Consider the following 23,173-nt stretch of genomic DNA (forward strand, 5'->3'; position numbering starts at 1 on the left):
CAATTTTTAAGCATCTAGTTTACATGGAGCCTAAATCATGCCAGTCATGCCAGTCCCTCTGGCATCCTGCAGTGGTAACTGACTGACAGTCCAAGTCTTCTAGTTGTGTATGGATTTTAATGAAAGAGAATTTCATGCAATTAAAAGTGGTTGTAACCCTAAAAAAAATGTTCCTGTTCCTTTAAAGCATGATCTAAAGCATAGTGCTTGTGCCGTGCAATTTGTCCCATTGTATGATATAAAATACCTGGTTGATCCTGCCTGTTTCTGTGTCTCCCTGTATGTGCTGACCATGGTAATCATGGCTGCTGATCCATGATACCGTGGTCAGTTTACACGCATCTGTCATCCCGCTCTTTCTCTCTACTGCGAGTTTCTCCCTCTCCCCCTCCCTCCCTGCCTGTCAGCTCAGTAGTCTGTGTGAGAGACAATCTCCTCCCTGTCCCTTCCTTTCTGAGGCTATTCCTGTAATCGATTAGTAATGTATTAAAATCGCTGGCATCCTCTCTGTTTTAGGCAGATATAAATTACTGTGTGTCACTTTTTTAAACATTACATTCTTAAATACCTTCTTGCACACCTCCACTGTGTGGTCACGTGGTCTCCCTCTGCTGGCTGGCTAACATCAGAGGGGAATTTCAGACCCTCCCACTGCTCTCCTTAGATTGGGGAAGAAGACTGGAGGGGGATCACCTGATTGCACAGTGGAACTATGAAAAAAGGTATTTTAAATTTTAAATATAATCTTTAAAAAATAGACACACGGGTTGATTTAATAAAGGCATATAGGCTGTGTACTTTGCAAAGTGCAGTTGCGCACTGTAGGAGCAGTTGCTCCAGAGCTTAGTAAACGAGCATGACTTTCATCATCCAATCATGTGCAAGCAAAAATACATTTTTTTTATTTTCCTTGCAGGTGATTGGATATTCTTGCAAAGTGAAGCCTTACCTCACTTACTAAGATCTGGAGCAAGTGCACAGTTTATTTTCTCTTAGTAAAGCAACCCCACCGTGCTTTATATCTGCTTAAAACAGAGTGGATAAAAGTGATTTAAATGAGTGACTTAACTACTTTAGGTCCAGTTCACACTGGTGCAACATGCCCTCCGACTTTGAGAATACGTGTCACATAACAAGTTGCACTCCATTAAGTGCAATGAAACCATTCTAATAGGAGTGACTTGAGTCACTCTGACTTAGAAAAAGGTCCCTGAACTACTTTTGGTCCAACTTCGGCACAACTTGCATTAAGTTCTGTTAAAAAAGTCCTATGCAAGTTGTGCCGAAGTCCCGCTGGGATGCTGACTTCAAAACTTTGAAGTCGCAGAAGTGTGAACCAGGTCTAAAGGATGTGATGCTTTTAAATGTACATTTTTATACACCTTTGAACCCAAAATTATCAACACTTTTTGGATACACATGAAAAATCATTAGACCAACTAATGTTGAGCAGGAGTGGCCACACATGGATTTAAATTCATTCAGTCCCTGTTGAACCAATTGAATTTGGATCCATCTATGGCCAGCTTTAGACCACGCTGTAAATGATAGGGTAAAATTGGGATGCAATTATTGTAAGCATGCTTATTTTGCTAACACAATAAAAGTGTTTACTGACTGATCCATTATCTCATTTATAAAAAATAGAAATGTTGTAGCTATTGTGTACATTTTAGTTTAGACAGCTTTGACAGATGAGGTCATAATAGTAATTTCCCTTTGGGATAAATAAAGTATTCTGAATTTGAACATACAGTAAATGTGATGCTATGTATAGCTACGATTTTTTGTGTTATAGACAGTGTGCTATGACACATAAGATAACTTTTTTCCATAATCGCTATTTTTCTTTTGCAGAGCTATGTAATCCAGACTGTTTAACTTGCTCTCAGTCCGCTGACCACTGCGACATGTGCCGGGATGAAAGTTACTTTTTGCAGATGGGACTCTGCGTGCACAGCTGTGACCCTGGATTCTATCTGGACGGCCAGACATGCCTGGGTAATGCACGCTATGACAGCACCAGACAAAATGTGTCTTATGTTTATTCTACATTAAAAAAGATGCAGCACAGTAAATATGGCAAAATATGGTCTTGCCGGTTGGCTGCTGTGGCAGAAAGCTGTTTGTTTTTCATTGTTCCACAGTATGCGGATTTTGTGGATATTATTGCAACCATAAAATCTAAACTGTGAAAAACATTTACTGCATTTTATACTGACTGGCTATATTAATTCTGACCAAAGACACACAGCATTCTGTTCAATACAGTTAACTAACAATGACACCTGTGGCCAACTTTGTCACGTAATGGCCAGAAATGTAAAGACAGTGGGGTTTATTTAATAATGGAATTTTCCCCAGAGCTTAGTGAGCTTCAGTTTGCAAGAAATACCGAATTACATGCAGGGAGAATAAACAAAAGCATTTTTGCTTGCACATGATTAGCTGATGAAAGTCAGCAGAATTTCATTTAATTCACTAAACTCTGGGGAACATTACATTGCAAAGTGTAACTTCCCTTGCAAAGTGAATAGTCTACTTGCTTTTAGTAAATCAAACCCAAAGTAACATTTTACATCTTTAGAGTACCTTTACAATATAAAACAATGATAAACATACACTATCCCTCACAACTGTGTATCACCACTGCTCTTAATTATACTATAAAAGTGAATCACTTAACCTAAGCCGCTACTATATAAAAAATAGATTGTGTACAGTATTTCCTTGTAAATTGTGGAAAAAAGCAGTGCTAAATATAGTGTGAATACACAAATAAACACCTAGTATTAAATGCAGAACACACTATGTGCCTAGTGCTTATTAACTAATGCACTGTGAGCAAATAATAAATAGATTGTAACAAATTGAATTATCACAAATTAAATGTAGCACCGTGAATTGTAGCCAAATAAACAGTGAAAAAAACAAATTCAAAATAGCAACCTATATAAAAAATTACCCTGTGAAACTCAATAACTACCCAAAAAAAAGGACTGAATAAATAATATATTTCAAATTAAATAATACAGTGTCCATCTCTTAATCAAACAAGGTCCACCATTTAATACCACGTGGTTAATTGTGTATTCACACTATATTTAGCGGTGCTTTTTTCCACAATTTAGAAAGGAAATACTGTACACAATTTACCTTTACAATATGATGAGCATTTTACTAATTAATTTGCCTTCACTTATTGTTTTGCCTGTGTCCCATACGTCTAATTTAACTAAAGACACTTATAGCTAGTTAAAGGTGCTTGGCTGGAACTGAGACTTTTTTACAAGATCACCAGCCTACCATATACAGAAAATATTACTTTAAAACTCTTAATTTATTCAGTGATACTAATATCAGAACAAGCATTCTGATCTAGCTACATTAAAAATGCATGATCATAAAGACAGATTACATGATAAGGTATTGGGGTTGATTTACTAAAGGCAAATAGACTGTGCACTTTAAAAAGTGCATTTGCACTCTACAAGTGAAGTTGCTCAATAGCTTAGTAAATGAGGTAAAGCTTCACGTTGCAAAGAGTATCCAATCATATGCAAGAAAAATTTAAAATAAAAGCATTTTTGTTTGCACATGATTGGATGATGAAAGTCAGCAAAGCTTCTGACTTTAAAGCTCATTCATTTTCTAAGCTTTGGAGCAACTGGCTCTTACAGAGTGCATCTGTACTTTGCAAAGTGCACAATATATTTGCCTTTAATAAATCAACCCCATAGTCTCTTGGTGCACCCCCAACAGAGTTCACTAAACCTTATGAACAGTATCTATGCTCTTGCCTTGCAATAATTGCAGCAGTGTATATCAGTAAACTTAAGTGAACACAAACCTTAACAAATTCAAGTCTTGTGTATATGTGCCCTATAGTAAACTGGTAGGTGCTATACAAGAAGGGTTCCAGCCTATCAAAATGTAATTGTTCTGTGAACATTTGCATCCATCATGTAGATGTTTGGTATTCTGGAGTTTTCTTATTAAAAGGAAATCTTTGATGTGGCATTGAGTATAATGCATAACTTATATGTGATATACTTGTTTTAATGGATTTCTGCTGGGGTGGGGGTCAGAATATAAAAAATAAATAAAAATTAAACCCCAGTCCCTAGGCCAATTTCTCCCTAAACTCTCCAGTCCCAGAGCATTTTTTTTTTTGTTTGCAATGTCTTGGTTCCACACATTATACCTTTAACATTTGTAGCCCACCTTGTTGCTTTCAATAGTGAAGAATACATATATATTATAGCTTTTATTGGGATTTCTAAATGAAATTTAAAAAAAGGCATTATCCTGTAATTTTTCACAACTCAACATTTATGTAATTAGTGTACCAAAATGACTTCACTACACCCCTCTGAGGAAGTCCCGCTATGAGAAGAAATGCCCTAGGGAGGTTGTGTGTGTGCTCCTAGCTCCCTGGCCTAGGCAATACCTCAATGAACAGAGAGGCTTTGCATATTATAGTGACAAAACGTGCAGTACAGTCCCATGGGTTTTACCTGCTGCAGTTTGCTACCGAATTGTTTTTATTTTTTTGGATTGACTTGTTTCAAGTGAATGAACATAGCATCGTGCAGTGACCCACAGGAGATTTTATTAATATGACTTCATATGTCAATGTTAGTTAGGAGACACACAACTTCAGTAAATTGCCCTAGTGATCCGTATAAGGCTACATTAACAGCAATAAGGCTGCTTTCACACTGCAGCGGGAGCGGCGTCGGCTGTAAAGTGCCGCTATTTTTAGCGGCGCTTTACCGTTGTTTTAGTGGCGGTCTGCGGGTGCTAGCGGGGGGTGGTTTTAACCCCCGCTAGCGGCCGAAAAAGGGTTAAACCCGCCCGCAAAGCGCCGCAAAGCGCCGCTGCAGCGGCGCTTTGCCGGCGGTATTGCCGTGGTGTCCCATTGATTTCAATGGGTAGGAGCGGTATAGGAGCGGTGAATACACCGCTCCTTCACCGCTCCAAAGATGCGGCTAGCAGGACTTTTTTCACCGTCCTGCCAGCACATCGCTCCAGTGTGAAAGCCCTCCGGCTTTCACACTGGAGAGAAAGGGGCCGGTTTTTTTCAGGCGCTACACAGGCGCTATTTTTAGCGCTGTAACGCCTGAATACCGCCCCAGTGTGAAAGCAGCCTAAATGTGAACTGCATTGGCATGAATCTTCTGCGTCCTGCTACTGCTTTGAGCAGCTATGTGTGTTTGCCAGCCCCCTTCATTATAATGACAGGCTGCTGATGGACGCAGCTACGGTTGTAAGTCACTGTCGGTGACTGTGGTAATTAGCTGTGCTGATTGCTGCTGGACACACTTTGTGTGCATCCAGCAGCGATCACTGTAAATAATCATTGGCTGTATGGACAACCACAAATAGCTGCAGCCACGAGCAACCTGTCTTTCAAATGAATGGAGCCAGCAGCCGCACCTAGCAGCTTGTGCAGCAACAGAAATCAGAAGATTCCTGCCGCTGCAATTCACAAAAGCCTAAAGCACCAGTGTAAAAGTAGCCTAAAGGCCCATTTCACACTGCCGCAACTTGAAAGTTGTGCAATTGTGTAAACTTGAGGTCTATAGACCTCAACTCGAATCAAAGTCAGCCCAAAGTAGTACAGGGACTACTTTTAAGTCTGTGCGACACGCACAGATATGAATAGGAATCATGGGGTATGACTTGTCATGCGACTCTAATGTCCAAAGTCATAGGAAGAGTTGCACAAGTGTGAAGGGGCCTTAATCATTGAGTGATTTTTGAACAAGACGCTTTGGCAACTAGTTGAGTGTTTTTAACCTATGATACATTGTAACATTTTGGCTCTGAAAATACTTTGTATTTGCATCATGATTTTGATAGATGTAGGGGATTGTTAATTGCTCTGCTTCTTCATATCACAAAGACAGAAGAGTCATATTGATGAGTTGCTAGCTCTGCGGTCACAGATTATGGAGAAAAGTGTATGCACAATGGATCTGTGATGGTTTAGGGTCCTTTCACACGGGGCGGATCAGTTCTGATCCGCCCCGTGGATATATCCGTTTGCTCAGCGGGGATCACTCCGCCGATCCCCGCTGAGCAGGGAGATGACAGCTCCGTCTCTGCACACTGCGCAGGGACGGACCTGTCACAGCGCCGCTCTCCCCTATGGGAGATCGGATGATGACGGACCGCAGTGCCCGTCGTCATCCGATCCGATCCACAGACGGATGGAAAAATAGCTTTTTCCTCCGTCACACTTTTTCGGATCGGAGCGGGTCGGATGTCAGCGGACATGTCACCGCTGACATCCGACGCTCCATAGAGCTCTATGGAGCACCCGTTCAGGTCCGCCTGAAAAACTGACAGGCGGGCCTGAACGGGTCGTCAGTGTGAAAGGGGCCTTACACTCTTGATATTCCAGACTGATATACATAATTAATCACCTCGAGCCATGTGACGCATTTATGGATGGCACGTACTGATGGAATTTTAGTCACACCTAATGGGCCATACAGGCGTCTTATGGCACAAGATCCACATCATGCTCAAGTAATCTGCCATGGATATTATCAGTTGATACATATGGATTATGCTCATGAGCACATCTGATTGCCTACATATAACAATGCAGTTGTGCCCAGAAATACATGACATATTTGCTGAATAAATGTGACCACAGGTGGAATTTTGAATGTTACGACTGCTTTAAACATTTACATTCATATTAAACATAACATATTAAACAGAGGCAAACTGCAATCTTGCAGTGTCCTCTGCAGGGTAAAACCATTTTTTTCTGATTGAAGCCTTGAGATTGTCTGTAATTTCTATGTCATAGCTAATCACATGAGCAGACTCTGATTGGTTTCCAGTTGTTATTGGAACCAAAGCTGTCAGTGACAACCAGGTCTGACACCTACAGCTGCACAAAGTGTTAGCTAGTCATTGTAATAAGGATTTATTAACATATCCTCAGCATAGTGCATCATACTGTGAAATGTTAATATATAAATTGTGACTGGGAAGGGGCTAAACTTGAAATATGTGAAAAAGGAAGAAACAATATTTTGTCAAATTGTTAGGCTTAGGTATCACATGGTACTGTATTATGCACTATGCTTTCTGTCCTAAGTAATTTAGGCTCTTTATGCTTAAAGGATTAGATTACTTAAAAAAAACAAAAAAAAAAACAGTATGCAGTCACACCACACCATAGCACTAAGGGGTGCTTAACATGATGACTGCTACTTCTCTGTAGGAAGACATGACAAAGTAATGTAAAGCAATGGAAGTTTGTCCGGCAGACTTCTGTTATCATGAATATCGTCCACTGGTATGTTACCAGAGGAAAAGCATAGTTGTAAGATCTGATTAGCATAGGGTGCTGCTATGGCATAGTGTGACTGCATAGTGTATAAATCCTGTATCACAATAGTGGGTTTTCTTTTTGAGGTCAACTATCTTTTTAATGCCCTTTATGCAGGATGTGTCTGTTTATTGCAGCATATGTCTTGTGACTGTCATTTTTATTTGTGTTTACTTAGCTTGTAAAGACACATGTTCCAGCTGTAACAATGGATTTGAGTGTACAGCCTGTACAGGATCTCTGTTGCTCAAAGAAGGACAGTGTGTAACGTCATGTGGATTGGGATACTTCCAAAGCCATCTTGTTTGCTCAGGTACAATGTCAAGCTGTGTGGAATCAATCACATCTAATTATATATTTTGTATTTTTATTTTTATTTTATTGTGCCATCATTTTCTTTTTCACTTTAAAGTGAATAAACTGAAAACATACATACATTGTTAACAACACAACAAACAAAGAGTATAAGGATCCTGCTTGTTACAATCTAACAGATTATAGCATGAACTCTATGCAAGGGTGTTAATATATATTGGTAATTTAAAGTGGATTTAAAAATGAACTTCCTGGCGGTATGATTATTTCAGATTTTAGGTACTGAAAGTGGTACAATTATTTTGCATGAAAATTTGTCATTTTATTTTGTAGGCCTGTAATTGTTAATAACTCACTTAAATCTGTCCAAACCAGAGTCTAGTAGACATCGCGGATATGATAAAGTTTGAAAAATGAAATCATAAATTATAATATAATAAATAACTATAAATAATTATACCAAATAATAATATAACAATAATAAAAAATATTCAATAATGTAATCAAATCAAAAACAGTGAAATTTTGCTCAGTTTCAGAATTGTCACTGTCATTACCTTTCAGTAATTGATGACGGATCTCCCCACAAATCACTATTGCTCAATTCTGCGAGTGATTCTAATTTATTATCGCTGTTTTCTAGTGGTCTAAAACCATTTTTGGGACAGTTTTGGTTGCTATGGACAATCTCCAGTTTTCAGGCATAAAAGAACAGTTTTTATAATATAAAACTGCATGCAGGACACTGGAAAAACCACTAGGCATAAAGGGGATGTGAAATGACTACATACAGCAATGTAATCTGTAAGATTACATTATACTGTATGTAATGTGTAATGTGATCGATCGAGCGGAGGATGGCTCGCTCATACAGTGGGGGGACATCGCTGGATCCAGGGGACAAGGTAAGCATACTCTTCCTGGATTCAGCGATGCTGGCCGGAATCTGGCTCGGGGTTACCGCTAATGGTACAAAATTTTCACCCCGAGCCATACTCGGGAATACCGCCAGGGCGGTTAATATATCTGTTCAATAGGTGAAAAAAAATATCATTTGTTCATGTCAGAAATTTAGAGCTCTCCTGTGTACACTTCCTGTGCTATCTCAAGGACTAATAATTGGCCTTTCTAGTCCTTATTTTAGGACCACAGAATGATTAGCCTTTGTGTGAAAATGGAAGAATGAGTTTCAGTTGCCAGCAAATAGCATTAGGAGTTGAATGCATTTCTGGCAGATCAACAGGTATTTTTCTGCACTGAAGGAATCATTAAAAATGTAGTTCTCAATGGAATATGAGTACAATAATCAGCGCACTCTTAGCCCATTGACACTTGAGATCTTCAATTGAAAGCCTGTACAGGAACCTGGCATTGCACCCACGAACCACTGCCTGTGGAAACAAATAATATACATATTTCTGCAAAAAAAACAAGCATTTGCATTTAGATTATGTGATTCAATATTTGGGCTTCATTTTGATGCAAATACTACAGGGTTCTTTTTCCTCCTCTGTGCTCAATGGAATATGCCTTGAAACTGGTTGAGTCAGTCTAATGAAATTTAGTTTTACACATTTCTAAGGGAAGATATTATTTTAGCTTAGGAGCTTGAGGCGGTTTTTTATGGTACTGTACACAGAATCAGCATAAGTTGCATTTCTTGAGGTACACAAAATAGTGCTTGGCATGTACAGTTACGACTTTGGGACACTGGGATGCAGATCTTTGATAAAATGGCACTGCTACAGCACTAGGCTCATTTTGTGTCATGGTTAAGTGTCTTAGAAAGGAGTCACATGGAGAGAATGGTGGCTGTGCTGTGCCTAGCCACAGGGGTCCCCAAGTGCTGCTGTTGCAGCCTGCAGATAAGTCCTCCCTGGCTCTGTGTGCCATGTCCCCCTCAGATGATGCCAGGCTCTCTGTGTACCAGTGTGACTGGGATGCTCGGCCCCGTCAGTTCCAGTGTGGACTACTGGTCTGTGCATGGTGGATTCACTACATATACAGTGCTGTGAGACCCATATAGTAGAATTGTCATGCACTTCGGTCACCAGCACTGATGCACACTGGTCTTGCCACCACTGCACTGATGTGCACACTGAATCAATGGACACATCTTCTCCCACCACCGATGCACACTTCTTCTCACCACAATTGCACCAACACACACTTCTACTGTTGTAGAATGCGCACTTATCTCACTGACTTCTGCCCTGGTGTGCAGTTCTCTCACTGAACACCGTACTGTTGTGTAGTTTTCTCATTACCACTTCTATGACATACTCTTGTAAAAACTGCACTGATGGGCTCCACTTTCATCATCACTGCACTGATGCACACTTTTTTCTTTGCTACCAATGCATAGATGTGCACTTCTTTTGTCACCAATGCACACTCCTAATAGCACCATTACTGTGATGAGTTAAAAGCACTTCACCATTAGGTAAATGTGCACTAAAATATCAATACAAAATCATGTATCTATATACAACTGTGTATCAATATCTTATCATGCAAATAAAAGTTCCATTAATGTCCATAATCTTAAACAAATAATTTAATATCCCAACATCATGCAAATGATAGTTGAAAATATGTGTCTTCTTTTCTTATATCCAAATGTGCTCCTTTTGAAATCTAAAATGTAAGCTTACCAGACACCAATGGCTATATAAGGCCCAATGAGCATGTAACAAACTATATCCTCCAGATATAACAAAAGGTCTAGCAGCACCCGGGCATCAGCAACCTGAATTATGTTGGTTTTTCTCAGGGTTCCACTTCAAAATTACTTCATATAGTTTATGCCACATGCTGGGTTTCTTGATGTATTGGGAGGAGAATTCAGTTACCTATGAACACCATCACGCCACCACTGTACCGACATGCACTTCTTTTCACATTGCTACTCCAACTATGTGAATTTATTCCCTTGCCACCACTTCATCCCATTGAGCGAACAGGTATACTTTTGCTTTATATATATATATATATATATATATATATATATATATATATAATTTCAATAAAACTCTGTAGGGTTAACATGTCAATTAAAAATAAACAGCTAAAAACCTAAAAAATAGGCTAAGGCATGCAAAGTCTAATTGCCTTTGTCAGAAATCTTCAGATTCACTGTACTCCACCATGTAAAGTCTGTACATGAATGTAGACTGTGAATGTTGGCCCACAGAAGGTTGGCATAAGACTTTATTCTAGAACATATACTATGAAAATCTAAAAACCCTGCCTTTAGGGTTATGTGTGTTTTTTTTTTTCTTTAGATCTTTGAAAAAATTAAACAGCAATGACAGTGGGCCTTAAAAATGTTCAGTTTATTGTTTGAGCAATATTGGATATTTTTATGACTGCATTCTACTGTATTGCCTTTGCATTTGTGTGGGCAAATTCTCCTGTTACTGTAAGATTCTGGGAAATGTCTTCATTGGTTCTCATGGGAATAAATCCAATTTTCTTTAGTTCAGCCTGGCTGCATTGATTGCCTAATACAGGGCTTGTGGAGAAAGCTTCAGATTTCACTGTGTCCATAATTCATTTCCAACAACCCAAGGAAAAATACTTCCGGTTAGTGCCTTGTAGTTTTTCATAGGAAAGATTCAGTGAGCGTTAAGTGGCATTTCTTGTTAAAGTCTAGAAAACATCAGGTACACATAAATTATTTACCGCATGATTGGCTCTACATTGTATGTTACTATACAATTGTAAAGCTACTCATACATTATGACTTGTGTTCCCTTTTTTTTCATTTGATATCTGATATATCTATCTAGTGTATGTTAGAGGAAATGTACTTGCAGGAATATGTGCAATGCCAGTTTATTTCTGCCTAATCAATAGAGAACAATTTAAATTGTCTTATGGCTTTTCAGTTCAACACATTCATTTTTGCTGTGGTAGTTTTGTGCTCATACATGTTTAAACTGGCATACAACTGTGTCTGAATGGATACCTGTAGAATTATGGCAGCCCTGCGTGTGTGGCCCTGCATTGGAGGGGGGGTGGGTACCTCCGGTAGGCAGGGTTGAATGGGAGCTGATTCTCATCCCAGCCACACCCCCCCAAGCACTGTGCCCGTACAGTGTTAAAACATGATTTTAGTCAGGTTAACATCCAGTTGTTGGTACCGTTCCTCTGATAAGCGTAGTGTGTCTCCCCCCTGGTGTGTGTGTGGTGGGTGGGCGGATGTCAGGCAAGTGCAGTATGCAGGGATAGAGGCAGAGGAGAGATGAGCTTTGTGTGTCCTGTGCGGAGAGGGGGAGAGGGATTATAGTTCGGATGGTGGGGGAGGGAGGACAAGAAGAAATGTCTCCATAGATGAAGTGATGTCTGCAGGCCGATTATCCACATCTCATGACCCACCAAAATCCCCCATCTTTATAACATTCATGTATCTATACCTTAGAACCCATGATTGTGTGATCTTTGCTCTGCCTATACACCTCTATATACACCTTTATATACTTATACACTTCTATACACTCCTCTATATACTATATATACTCAATATATATGCTGTATACACCTCTATATACGCCTCTATATACATCTCTATTTACACTCAATATATACTTTATATACACTCTATAAATATTCTATATACACCTCTATATACTGTATACCAGCCCTCAAAATTTCCACTCGACTGCTCACATTAGGCAAGTGGAAATAAGCTCAGGGCCAGTGTTGAGCTGTGTCAGAAACGGGGGAGCCGGTAGGGGGTTGGGTGGGGCAACTCTGGTGGTGAGTAACTCTTAAGGCCTGGCTAGTAGCTCCAGACTTGAAATTTTGAGCATTGCTTATAGCATACACACCATGTGGTCCATTTGCCTATCTATAGTCCATGACTGCCCATAATGAATTGAGCACACAAACTTTGTGTGGCATGACTAGTCTTACACCATATAGGCAGAATTCTAAAATACACTTTCATATCTATTAAAAATGCAAAAGGATACATTTTTATTTTACATACGAGGCTGCAGAAATATGCCTATTGCAATAATTTTGTGCTCACAGAAGTTTTTGTTACCTGGTTTTCTTGGGTGGTATACAAAAAGAAAAAGAAAGAAAAACAGTAGAACTGGCCGCTGTAAAGATCTCTATATACCTAAAAAAAAGTACTACGGGAAAGACCATTTATATTTACCTTATTCCCTTAACAAAGGTGAAACAGAGAGAAACAACAGACCTCTCTATGTAAGAACATCAGGACATTGTGCAGACAGTCAAAAGAAGGCCATACAGCATACATTCCAGCCTAATGCTCCGCGCAGGAGTCATGGGGCAGTGCGTACGACCCTGTATGCAATTACCACTTGTATGTGCGTATATCTGATAGTGCTTATATCAGTCCATCATTGATTTTGACAGGCTACTGGCAGTAGGCTGTATGTTGCATGTGTGACTTCTGTTAAGAGAATCATGTCCGAATACATGCTATAAAGCCCTCTTGGGGCCATGTGCATAAATCCCTATTGATTTGTGGGTCCTCATGGCTCTAATGGGTTTATTTATAAAGCTTGGAAGGGGACCTTTATCACATTTTTGATGGAGAAGCTGTCACCCTCATTTAGGGCCATTTCACACCATAAAACGCAGTCCGGATGCGTTCCAGGTGCTTTTCTGCATGTGTGTTTTTGATGCGTTCCAGTGCGTTTTTGATGAGTTTTTGGTGCGTTTTTGATGCATTCCAGCCTTTTCCCCCCTCTTTTTTCTTAACCTTAAGTGCTAATTCACACCAGACGTAGTTGCGTTCAGTTCTGTGCTTTTTTTTTCTGCACAAAATGCATGCAGTGTTTTCCATGTATTCCAATGGCTCTAGTTCACAGCATGCAGTCAGTTTCCAGTCAGTTTCCGCACCCGATCCGTCCTGATTGGCCAGGAGGAGAAGCCAGAAGACGATAGCGTTGGCCAGGAGGAGAAGCCAGAAGACGATGGCGAATATTAATTTGCTATTTCAAGCCAATTAGAGCCTCATGCACTAATCATGTGGCTTGAAAAATAAAAAAGTCTGGTGCCCTGCAGGGGAGCTGCGCCCTTAATGGACCGGCCTCCCCTGGTAACACCCCTTTCACATGGAGCGGACTCTGTCAAGCAGATCCGCCTGCTCAGAGGGGGATCTGTCTGCTGATCCCCGCTGAGCAGGCAGATGACAGGTCCGTGTCCACTCTGCATCAGCTCGCTATTATCTATGGGATGGTCGGATGGAAATGGACCGCCTGTTCATTTCCATCGGATGCCATCCTATCTGCTAGATGGATGGAGAATGGAATCCCCATCCATCTGTTTTTAGCGGACTTGATCAGATGCAGGCGGGTGTAAACGGACACATGTCCATTTACATCAGTCTCTCCATAGAGAACAGTGGGTGATCCAATTGGGCCCATCTGAAAAATGGACAAGCAGACCTGATCGGTGTGCTTGTATGAAAGGGGCCTAAGGCCTTGTTCACACAAGGCATACACAGCATACCTTTACAGGGATGCACGGTTCCGCGCATCTCTGTGCAAGCAGCCCCATTGATGTAATTTGGGATACAGCACCTGCACGAACAGAGCCGTTGGTCACAATTTTACATCCATGTAGGTCTGCATGCATGTGCCTGAGCTCACACTGTCTGCATTCGAGGTCATGTACCCACACCCACATGGATGTCATTTTGGGTACAGCAGCTATGCCTGTGCAGCGGTTGCATCCCAATTGACATAAATGGAAATGCCTGTACGGGGATGGATAGAACACCTGTGCATCCCTGTGCAGGTAAACATGGCCCCCCATGGGCGTACACTTTAGTATGCCACATGTGAATGAGGCAGGAATATTGTACGTTATGTTGTGTTTATGTGGAATATTAACCACTTCAGCCCCGGAAGGATTTACCCCCTTCCTGACCAGAGCACAATTGCATGGTCGTGTGACCTGGCTCCCAAACAAAATTGGCGTCTTTTTCCCCACAAATAGAGCGTTCTTTTGGTGGTATTTGATCACCCCTGTGGTTTTTATTTTTTGCGATATAAACAAAAAAAGAGAAAATTAAAAAAAAAAATGCAATTTTTTTTTCCTTAGTTTAGGCCGATGCGTATTCTTTTACATATTTTTGGTATAAAAAAATCGCAATAAGCATTTATTGATTGGTTTGCACAAAAGTTATAGCATCTACAAAATAGGGGATAGTTTTGTGGCATTTTTTTTTTACTAGTAATGGCGGCGATCAGCGATTTTTATCGCGACTGTGACATTATGGTGGACATGTCGGACAATTTTGACACATTTTTGGGACCATTGGCATTAATACAGCGATCAATGCTTTAAAATTGCATTGATCACTAGTAGTGAAGGGATTAACCACTGGGGGAGGGGGTTAAGCGTGTCCTAGGGGAGTGTTTCTAACTGACTGGGGGGTGGGCTTGTGTGACGTGGACACTGATCGCTGCTCCCGATGACAGGGAGCAGACTATCAGTGTCCTGTTATTAGGCAGAACGGGGAAATGCTGTTTACATTGGCATCTTACCCGTTCTTGAGCTCCGTGACATGATTGCGGGTATCCCTGCAGTGATCGAGTCTGCAGGTCCCACGGGCACGGTCACGGAGCTCACGGCAGGCGCGCACGTGGCGGTGATTTCAAAGTAACATATGGGTACGTTACTTTGCCCAGCCATGCCATTCTGTCGATGTACATATACTGACTGCGGTCGGCAAGTGGTTAATGATTTTTGTGTATTTTTTGGGAAAATAGTGATATGATGAACATTTAAGCAATTATTGCGGGGCCCAAAAAATCTGTAGCACTTTACTTTACTGGCCATGTGCTTTTAGAAAATGTCTACTGTGAGGGGTCTTTTCAAATTCTGAAAGCTGTAAGTGAAGAATGAAAACCTCCAGATTTTTCGAGAAATTTTTCAAATATTTGTTCTTTATTAACTGCATACAGGTTAAGCTTTTATATTTAGTAGCGCTTTAGCAGGAATGTAGTAAAATTAGCTGTGTTTATATCTGCTAATAATGGTTTTAGTGTATTTTTTGCCAATATATGCGTTCGACAAACATTTGCGCAAATATCACAGGGTCTAAAAAATCAGTAGCACCTTCTTTTTATTCTAGAGGTCATGTGCTTTCAGAAAAGATATGGTTTTGGGGATCTTTCACAAATTCTGGAAGCTGTAAGGGAAAAATGAAAACCTTCCAATTTTTTGAGAAACTATTTACACTTTTGCGTCTGTTCAATTTTCACCATTTCGCAAAAAGGCGCAATTTAAAAGTTACAAACATTTGTTTTTTATTCGCTCAATACAGGTTAAGCTTTTATATTTAGTAGGCATTTTATAAAAATGTGCTGTGTTTTTATCTGCTAATAATGCTAATAATGTTTTTAGTGTATTTTTTGTAAATATATTGGTTTGATAAACATTTGCGCAAATACCACTTGGTCTAAAAAATCTGTAGCACGTTCTTTTTATTCTACTTATCATGTGCTTATATGGTTTGGGGGGTCTTTCATAAATTCTGAAAGCTATAAGTGAAAAACAAACAAACAAATGAAACATTGCAAAAATGGTCTGGCCCCCTGAGTGCACAAATTGGAGCACAAGGCCTGACAGCGAAAGGGTTAAACCAAGGGCATATTCATACCTATTTACAACACTATAACATAAATGTGAATCACATTTTGGTGGAATCTGGAGTTACATAGTTAGTCTGGTTGAAAAAAGACATAAGTCTGTGTCCTCTTCTAGTTTTTCTTTTTGTTACTGCAGACAACTTTGTTCTAACCCTTAAGAAGAACATCTAAACATTACTTTTACACTGTGGATCATTTTGTTTATTGCAATAATTTACTGATTGTAATTCTTGCTAATTCCACTGTATTTTGGAACTCTACTCCCAATTATTGCCTTAGTCCAGGGGTCTCCAAAATATGGCCCTCCAGCTGTTCAGGAACTACAATTCCCATCATGCCTAGTTATGTCTGTGAATGTCAGAGTTCTACAATAACTCATGGGGCTTGTAGTTCCATGGCAGCTAGAGGGCCGTAGTTTGGAGATCCCTGCCTTAATCAGTCAGCTCTGTATACCTATGTTATCTGTAAATTTAAAACGTTTGTAAAAGAAAAAAAGACACAATTCCATTCAGTTCAACCAATAGAAGGGGTAAAATGCATTCAATCAGATATTCCCTGGATCAACTTTTCCTACAAATGTTAGTATCCAGTTATATTATGTACATTTAGGAAAGAATCCAGGCCTTTTTTTTTTAAACAATCTACTGAGCTGACCTGAACAAGCTCTTGAGGGAGTCTATTCAATATTTTGACAGCTCTTACTCTGAAGCAACCTTTCTGTTTTTGGAGATTAAAACTTTTCCTCTAGACATTAAGAGAGCCAGCTTGACCTCTGTGATGACGTTAAATTGAATAACTCAACATCAGTCTTCCTTAAATGATAAAACATAGGCTCTGTTGGACAGAGCCCATACATACACTTGTGCTCATAAGTTTACATACCCTGGCAGAATTTGTGATTTCTTGGCCATTTTTCAGAGAATATGAATGATAACAAACGTTTCTTTCATTCATGAAAAGCCATTTATTGTCAATCAACTGTGTTTACGCTTTTTAAATCATAGTGACAACAGAAACTACCCAAATGACCCTGATCAAAAGTTTACATACCCCAGTTCTTAATAGCGACAGCTTGAAGTCTTTTGTGGCATTTGTGGATGAGGCTCTTTATCTTCTCAGATGGTAAAGCTGCCCATTCCCCTTGGTAAAAGCCTCCAGTTCCTGTAAATTCTTGGGCTTGCCTACATACTGTAAAGAACTATTTTTTTAAGATTCTATAGATGGTATACTAACACTGCTGTCTTTTCTATGCATTTTGTCATTCAGTTTGTTTACTCTTGAAATTGTAATCATCCATCTAAAATTCTCCCACAAAAGAAAAAACGGCCTAGTGCACTAAGCACAGCCCATACCCCTAGGGATGTTTTAAATTAGATGGACCAGTCCGTAGTTAAAATATATATATATATTTTTATTGAAAAAACCTGGTAAATATATTGTATATACCAAAATATCAAACATATACAAAAAAGTACTTCACAAAGCTGGTTTGGAGCAGGCTTGCAGCATATGTGGTCGCAAGCCTGCTCCAAACCAGCTTTGTGAAGTACTTTTTTGTATATGTTTGATATTTTGGTATATACAATATATTTATATATATATATATTTTAACTACGGATTGGTCCATCTTATTTAAAACATCCCTAGGGGTATGGGCTGTGCTTAGTGCACTAGGCCATTTTTTCTATTGTCTCAATAATTGGGATGTGATAGACCAGCCCTTGACTCACCGCCACCCTGCACGCACTTCTTTTTCTGTTTAAAATTCTCCCAATGCACCTGACCATGTTAACAAAATCTTTTTATGCCTAGCCACCATATTTCTGAAAGGAAACCCATCCTAAAAATTAATTTTATAGGCTGCCATTGCCAACCTTTGAAAATACTCATGTAGCCGTTCCCTGTCACTAAGCTGGAACAAGCATGCAGGATTTTACTTTTTCCTAACATCATTGGCTGCATGCTAAATCTGTGCTAGTGACTCGGAGAGTATTTAGGCTAAAGTCAGCTAGGGGACTAGTATTTGCAGAAGGAGGTCAACAATGGCTTCCTCCTTGTTTTTCTTTAGGTCCCTTGATGTTTAAAATGCTCAGTATGCTGCTTTCCACACAGAATTTGCAAATACAACTTGTCATTGTAAATATTGCTGACATTTCGCTGTAGACCTGTCTTAGGGAGTAAGATATAAGCCTGAACTTAAAGCTTTCACTATGTAAGCTAGAGCTGACAGTCATCTTGTCAGATAAATCAATACAAGAAATGGCCAAGGCCATGATTAATGTGAACATTTAAATGTCCTCTATCTTTCAATAAAATATAACATTCAGTTGAAGTCATAAGATATGCCAGGCAGTCACAAGTATTATTTTGTTCCTGTAATTGAAAACCTCCATATACGAAGCCTGTAGATAAAATGCTGTGTTCATTACTCATTTTAGCAATAGATCTCCCATCCTTAAGTGCCTGTGAATTTTACAGGTTTAATCGAGCAATACTATACTGCTGCTCTCTATCTCCATTTTCTGTTCATGTCCCCAATTCAGCCAGGGATTTTGCAGCTGTGTTGGCCACTCTGCACATGCTCAGTTTTCAGTGAGTTTCTATGCTGAGCATTTTCTCCCAATCACATCTGAACAGCCCATTTAACTATAGAGTCACACATGTTGGTGTATACAGAGTGGTAAATAACAGCACACACTTCTCTCTTCTCCTCCATGCCCACAAACCAGCTAAACACAATAGGGGTGGGCTATTACATGTAGATTGATGAAGACTTCACCTCCCTCTTATTCTAAGACACAGGCTGGAGGGGTGTGGCACAGCCTGTGACTGGCAGAAATCCGCCCACACCATGGTTTTCCCAAAAACGAATACAACTTTAATTTCAAATATATATTTGTATGACAGTTTAATCACTTAAGGACCAGAAGGATTTACCACCTTAATGACCAGGCTATAATAAATATCCCCAAAAATGTTTTTAAAAAATAAATTCCTTCATCGGTTTAGGCCAAAATGTATTCTTCTACATATTTTTGGTAAAATAAATCTTTTGACATGTTTTTGGGACCATTGACATCTATACAGTGATCAGAGCTATAAAAATGCACTGATTACTGTGTAAATGTCACTGTCAGGAAAGGGGTTAACACTAGGGGGTGATCAAGGGGTTAAATGTGTTCCCTCTTGAGTGTTTCTTACTGTGGGGGGATGGGACTGACTGGAGGAGGAGGCATATCGCTGTTTGTAATTACTACAAACAGCAGATGTGTCTCTTCTCCCCTGTCAGAACAGGGATTTGTGTGTTTACACACAAATTCCCATTCTGGCTCTCATGCCCGTGATCGTGGGTAGCCAGCGGCGCCCACTGGCCACGCGCATCGGATCCTTTAAGAACCATAGCATGCAGCGTGCTATGGTTCTTAAAGGGGAAGACGTAACCATACGGCAATTTGCGGAAACGTGCCACTTTGCCGATGTATATCAGTGTGAGACGGTCGGCAAGTGGTTAAAACAGTTTATTGATATTATTTATTTATTTTTACTGTGTATTCAAAATGCTGTTTCTTTTAACATTGGACCAACAGCAGAGGACTAGAAGCTCCTTCTGCTTATGTTTCTCTGCAGACAGGTTGGGAAAGATCTGGGTCATGTGACAGCTGTATAATGATTAAAAAAAGTGCTTTTTTTTTTTTTTTTTAAATTATTGAAATAATTATAGTGCCATCATCCACATACAGAAATAGAAGGGGCAATTAAACAGTGTGTGTTTGGTATCACTTTTTTTTACTAAACTTTAGTACAGCTTCCTACTCTTCAAAACAACCCTTACACCCCCTTGTCTTACACTTCGCTTCCTTGATTTAATCACAACTATATCTGCTGCCCTGGGCACTGGACCACAAGTTTAAATATGGTAATAACAGTCTTGACATTGAGGAGAACTCAACCAAAGCAAATTTGGCGCGTGTTCACTTCTGTCTTTGTCACAGCATTCTAATGTCTAGGAATGCATTATATCCCTACTCTTTTTCACAATCCAGTGCAGTGGAAAATTGTTATTTAGTATATAATATAATCCATTGGTTAAAATAAAGATATGATATATGAAATAAGGATAGGATATAAAATAATACATGGCTGTGCTTTTATTTTTTGCTGATATAATTTGATATACCACAACTGGCACAGCCAATAATGCATTAACTGACAGCTTAATTCCTCTACAAAGTACTGTAGCGAAGAAATCAAAGAGAAAAAGCTGTTTTTTTTTTTTTTTGGTAAGCTAGTCATACACATTACATGTCCTTGGAAATTACAAAAATATTTAGTGCTAAAAGCTTGTTTCTAGTTTCAGCGCTCACATATACATGCATTCTTTTTCCAGCAAGTATAGTATATGGCACAGATCCCACTGTAGTTTTTGGCACTCCAAGCCGACTCCATGTTTCCTATGAACCTGTCAAAATTACAGGCCTCCTTTAATAAACATTATACTATACTGAGTAATTTGGTAAAACTTAACACATCTTTTTCAGTCTCTGGTTTTATATGAAGATCTACTAATTTTAAGCAAGGCTAGTCCTTTTTATATCATAAAGCTAATTATCTGTGCTGTGCCCCAGAAAATTCTATCTATTGCCAAATGTGGCTATAGCCAAAATCTATGTATCTATAGCAAAAACTTTTTTCATTCGTTATCTGGTGACACTTGTTAAAATTTGGGATTTTTCATCCCTTTATCTCCTAATGACAATAGACACCAGGAAGCATAGTGAGTGTCGTAAACAGCAATACAATCCTGGCAGAAATTGTAACCGTTCACAATTGTACAAAAATGATAAAACAAAAATGCATGATAAATTCTGTGGTGTTATGCAAACTCATATTTACTTATGAAGATATTCTCGTATATAATCTCTATCTATTGGAACAGTTTTGCACTGCCCTTCTACGGTTCCTACTAGCCATTTTTACTACGTGCCCATTCCATGCTCTGAGATGACCACGGGCATCTTTCCTTTTTGGATTTAGCGTCACTAGATCTTGGTCATGTGTATGGTCTCCTGAGGATGACAGTTAACGGCCAAACACGTAGACACTGGCTCCCAGTTGTTGTTCTGCAGTCTGGTCTCAATACAGTTATTATACTATATGTAAATTGAATATCATTTTCTATATGGGAACGTATGGATCTAGCAGAATGAGTGCCTTTCTTAGGGATCCTCCTACATACGATATACTACACTGAAATGTTTTTATAGAATTATTGAATTTTTTAATTTTTTGTAAATTACTACAATTATTTTTGAATTTTAATCTAACCGAGTATTCACTTCTTAGGGGTTAAGAATGGCACCTTGAAAATCCCTTTTTTTCCTTTTTTCGTTCATCTCATATGTCTATGGCACATCAATAAAATGGTCAGTAAATTCCATGTTTTTCTAAGCCCGCATAACCCTCTTGACTGCTTCCAGAATGCAAAGGCCAACACCTGCCTTTTGTTAAATAGGGCCCAAGTAGGATGCAAAACTACTGTAAGTCTGTCCAATCCTATGTATTTGTGCCGCTGTTCCATATTCTTGAGCAGTCTGCCTAGCAATCAAGAGAAGAGTAGCATTTAGAGGTCTCTATTAGGGACCTAGAATTATACATTCAAACAGATAGTAAAAAGGAAGGACTAGTATAGTCATTCTGTGTTTGCAAATGAGAATATACAGTAGGTTCCCTTAAACTTACATCTCACTACATGCTTTCATGTGGTTATCAGTTTTTCATTTTTAGCTCCACCATCAATAATTAAGGCCTCCTATTTATAGGTAGGGTTAAGTGTACTTTCTTGACAGGAGTAAAGTATATTTATAATGTGTTCAGAAAATAAGCCATTTCTGGGTGTTAGGGGAAAAAACACGAAAACTCCCCTAAGCCTCAATAAGTGACACTTCAGCAACATACACTTCTTCAGGCACAAGAGATTATGTCCTAAATACTAAAAATCAACATAATTTTGATCTCTTTAATACCACATGAACAAGAAGGTGCACGTTTGCCATCTTGTCTCACTGAGGTGTTATGGCAAGAGTGTGCATGTTTTTTGTATGTTGCAAGGGAGTTAACTGAGGGCAAGCTTGTAAGATTATATTTCAGTAATATAAATGTTTTTTTTTTTGTTTTTTTTAGGTCTGCCAACTTTTGTAGTACAGTTACTGAATGAAGAGCTGACTACATACTTGACATTTGTAAAATGGGTTTCAACCTAGTCAGCTTTTTTTTTTAACACTGATCTGTTTCCAACTTGAAATATTTGAACTTAGCTTCCATAAATTGTTCAGAAAAAAAGACTTCTTATTATGGATAGGTGATTAAAATTTTAAACACTGTCTTTAACTTAGGATTGAAGGATACTTACATATGAATATTACAGTATATGATTTTGTAGACTGATGATATGTGTTAAATTAGTATGCTATTTCCAGCTAGTCTGAAGTAGGAACAACATATTAATCTTTTAACCCTTAAAATTAATTATTTTTGTAATTTAAGCTAAAAAACGGTGTCTTGTGTCCAATACCTTTACATACATATGTCTAGACTGGCCATTAAAGTAAATGTTAAGGGGTAGTTACATGAAGTGAAGGTGGGGAGAAATGGTGTTTGGCAACCCATATACTACAACCCATATACCTCTTCTGCTTACCTCCATTCTAGGAACCTTCGACAACCAATGTGCTCTGTCTTATCCCCACCTTTAGGCACACATCCTTAGGCTACTTTCACACTGAGGCGTTTTACAGGCGTTTCAGTGCTAAAAATAGCACCTGCAAAGCGCCAATAAAGCGCCTCTCTTGTAACTCCAGTGTGAAAG

The 23,173-nt window shown here is 39.1% G+C and overlaps 1 protein-coding gene across 1 annotated transcript in view; it reads left to right on the top strand.

Moving 5' to 3' along the window:
* FRAS1 (Fraser extracellular matrix complex subunit 1) overlaps positions 1–23,173 on the top strand; it is a 708,831-nt gene that overhangs the window by 295,791 nt on the left and 389,867 nt on the right. Inside the window, exons 13-14 of the mRNA XM_077476089.1 lie at positions 1,858–2,001; positions 7,533–7,667. Of these exons, the coding sequence (XP_077332215.1) occupies positions 1,858–2,001; positions 7,533–7,667 (279 nt within the window). The remainder of the gene's footprint in view (positions 1–1,857; positions 2,002–7,532; positions 7,668–23,173) is intronic.

Source organism: Lithobates pipiens, unplaced genomic scaffold (assembly GCF_037356315.1).
Source record: "Lithobates pipiens isolate NorthernLeopardFrog02 unplaced genomic scaffold, aLitPip1_a1.2 Scaffold_13, whole genome shotgun sequence".
Lineage (NCBI taxonomy): Eukaryota > Metazoa > Chordata > Amphibia > Anura > Ranidae > Lithobates > Lithobates pipiens.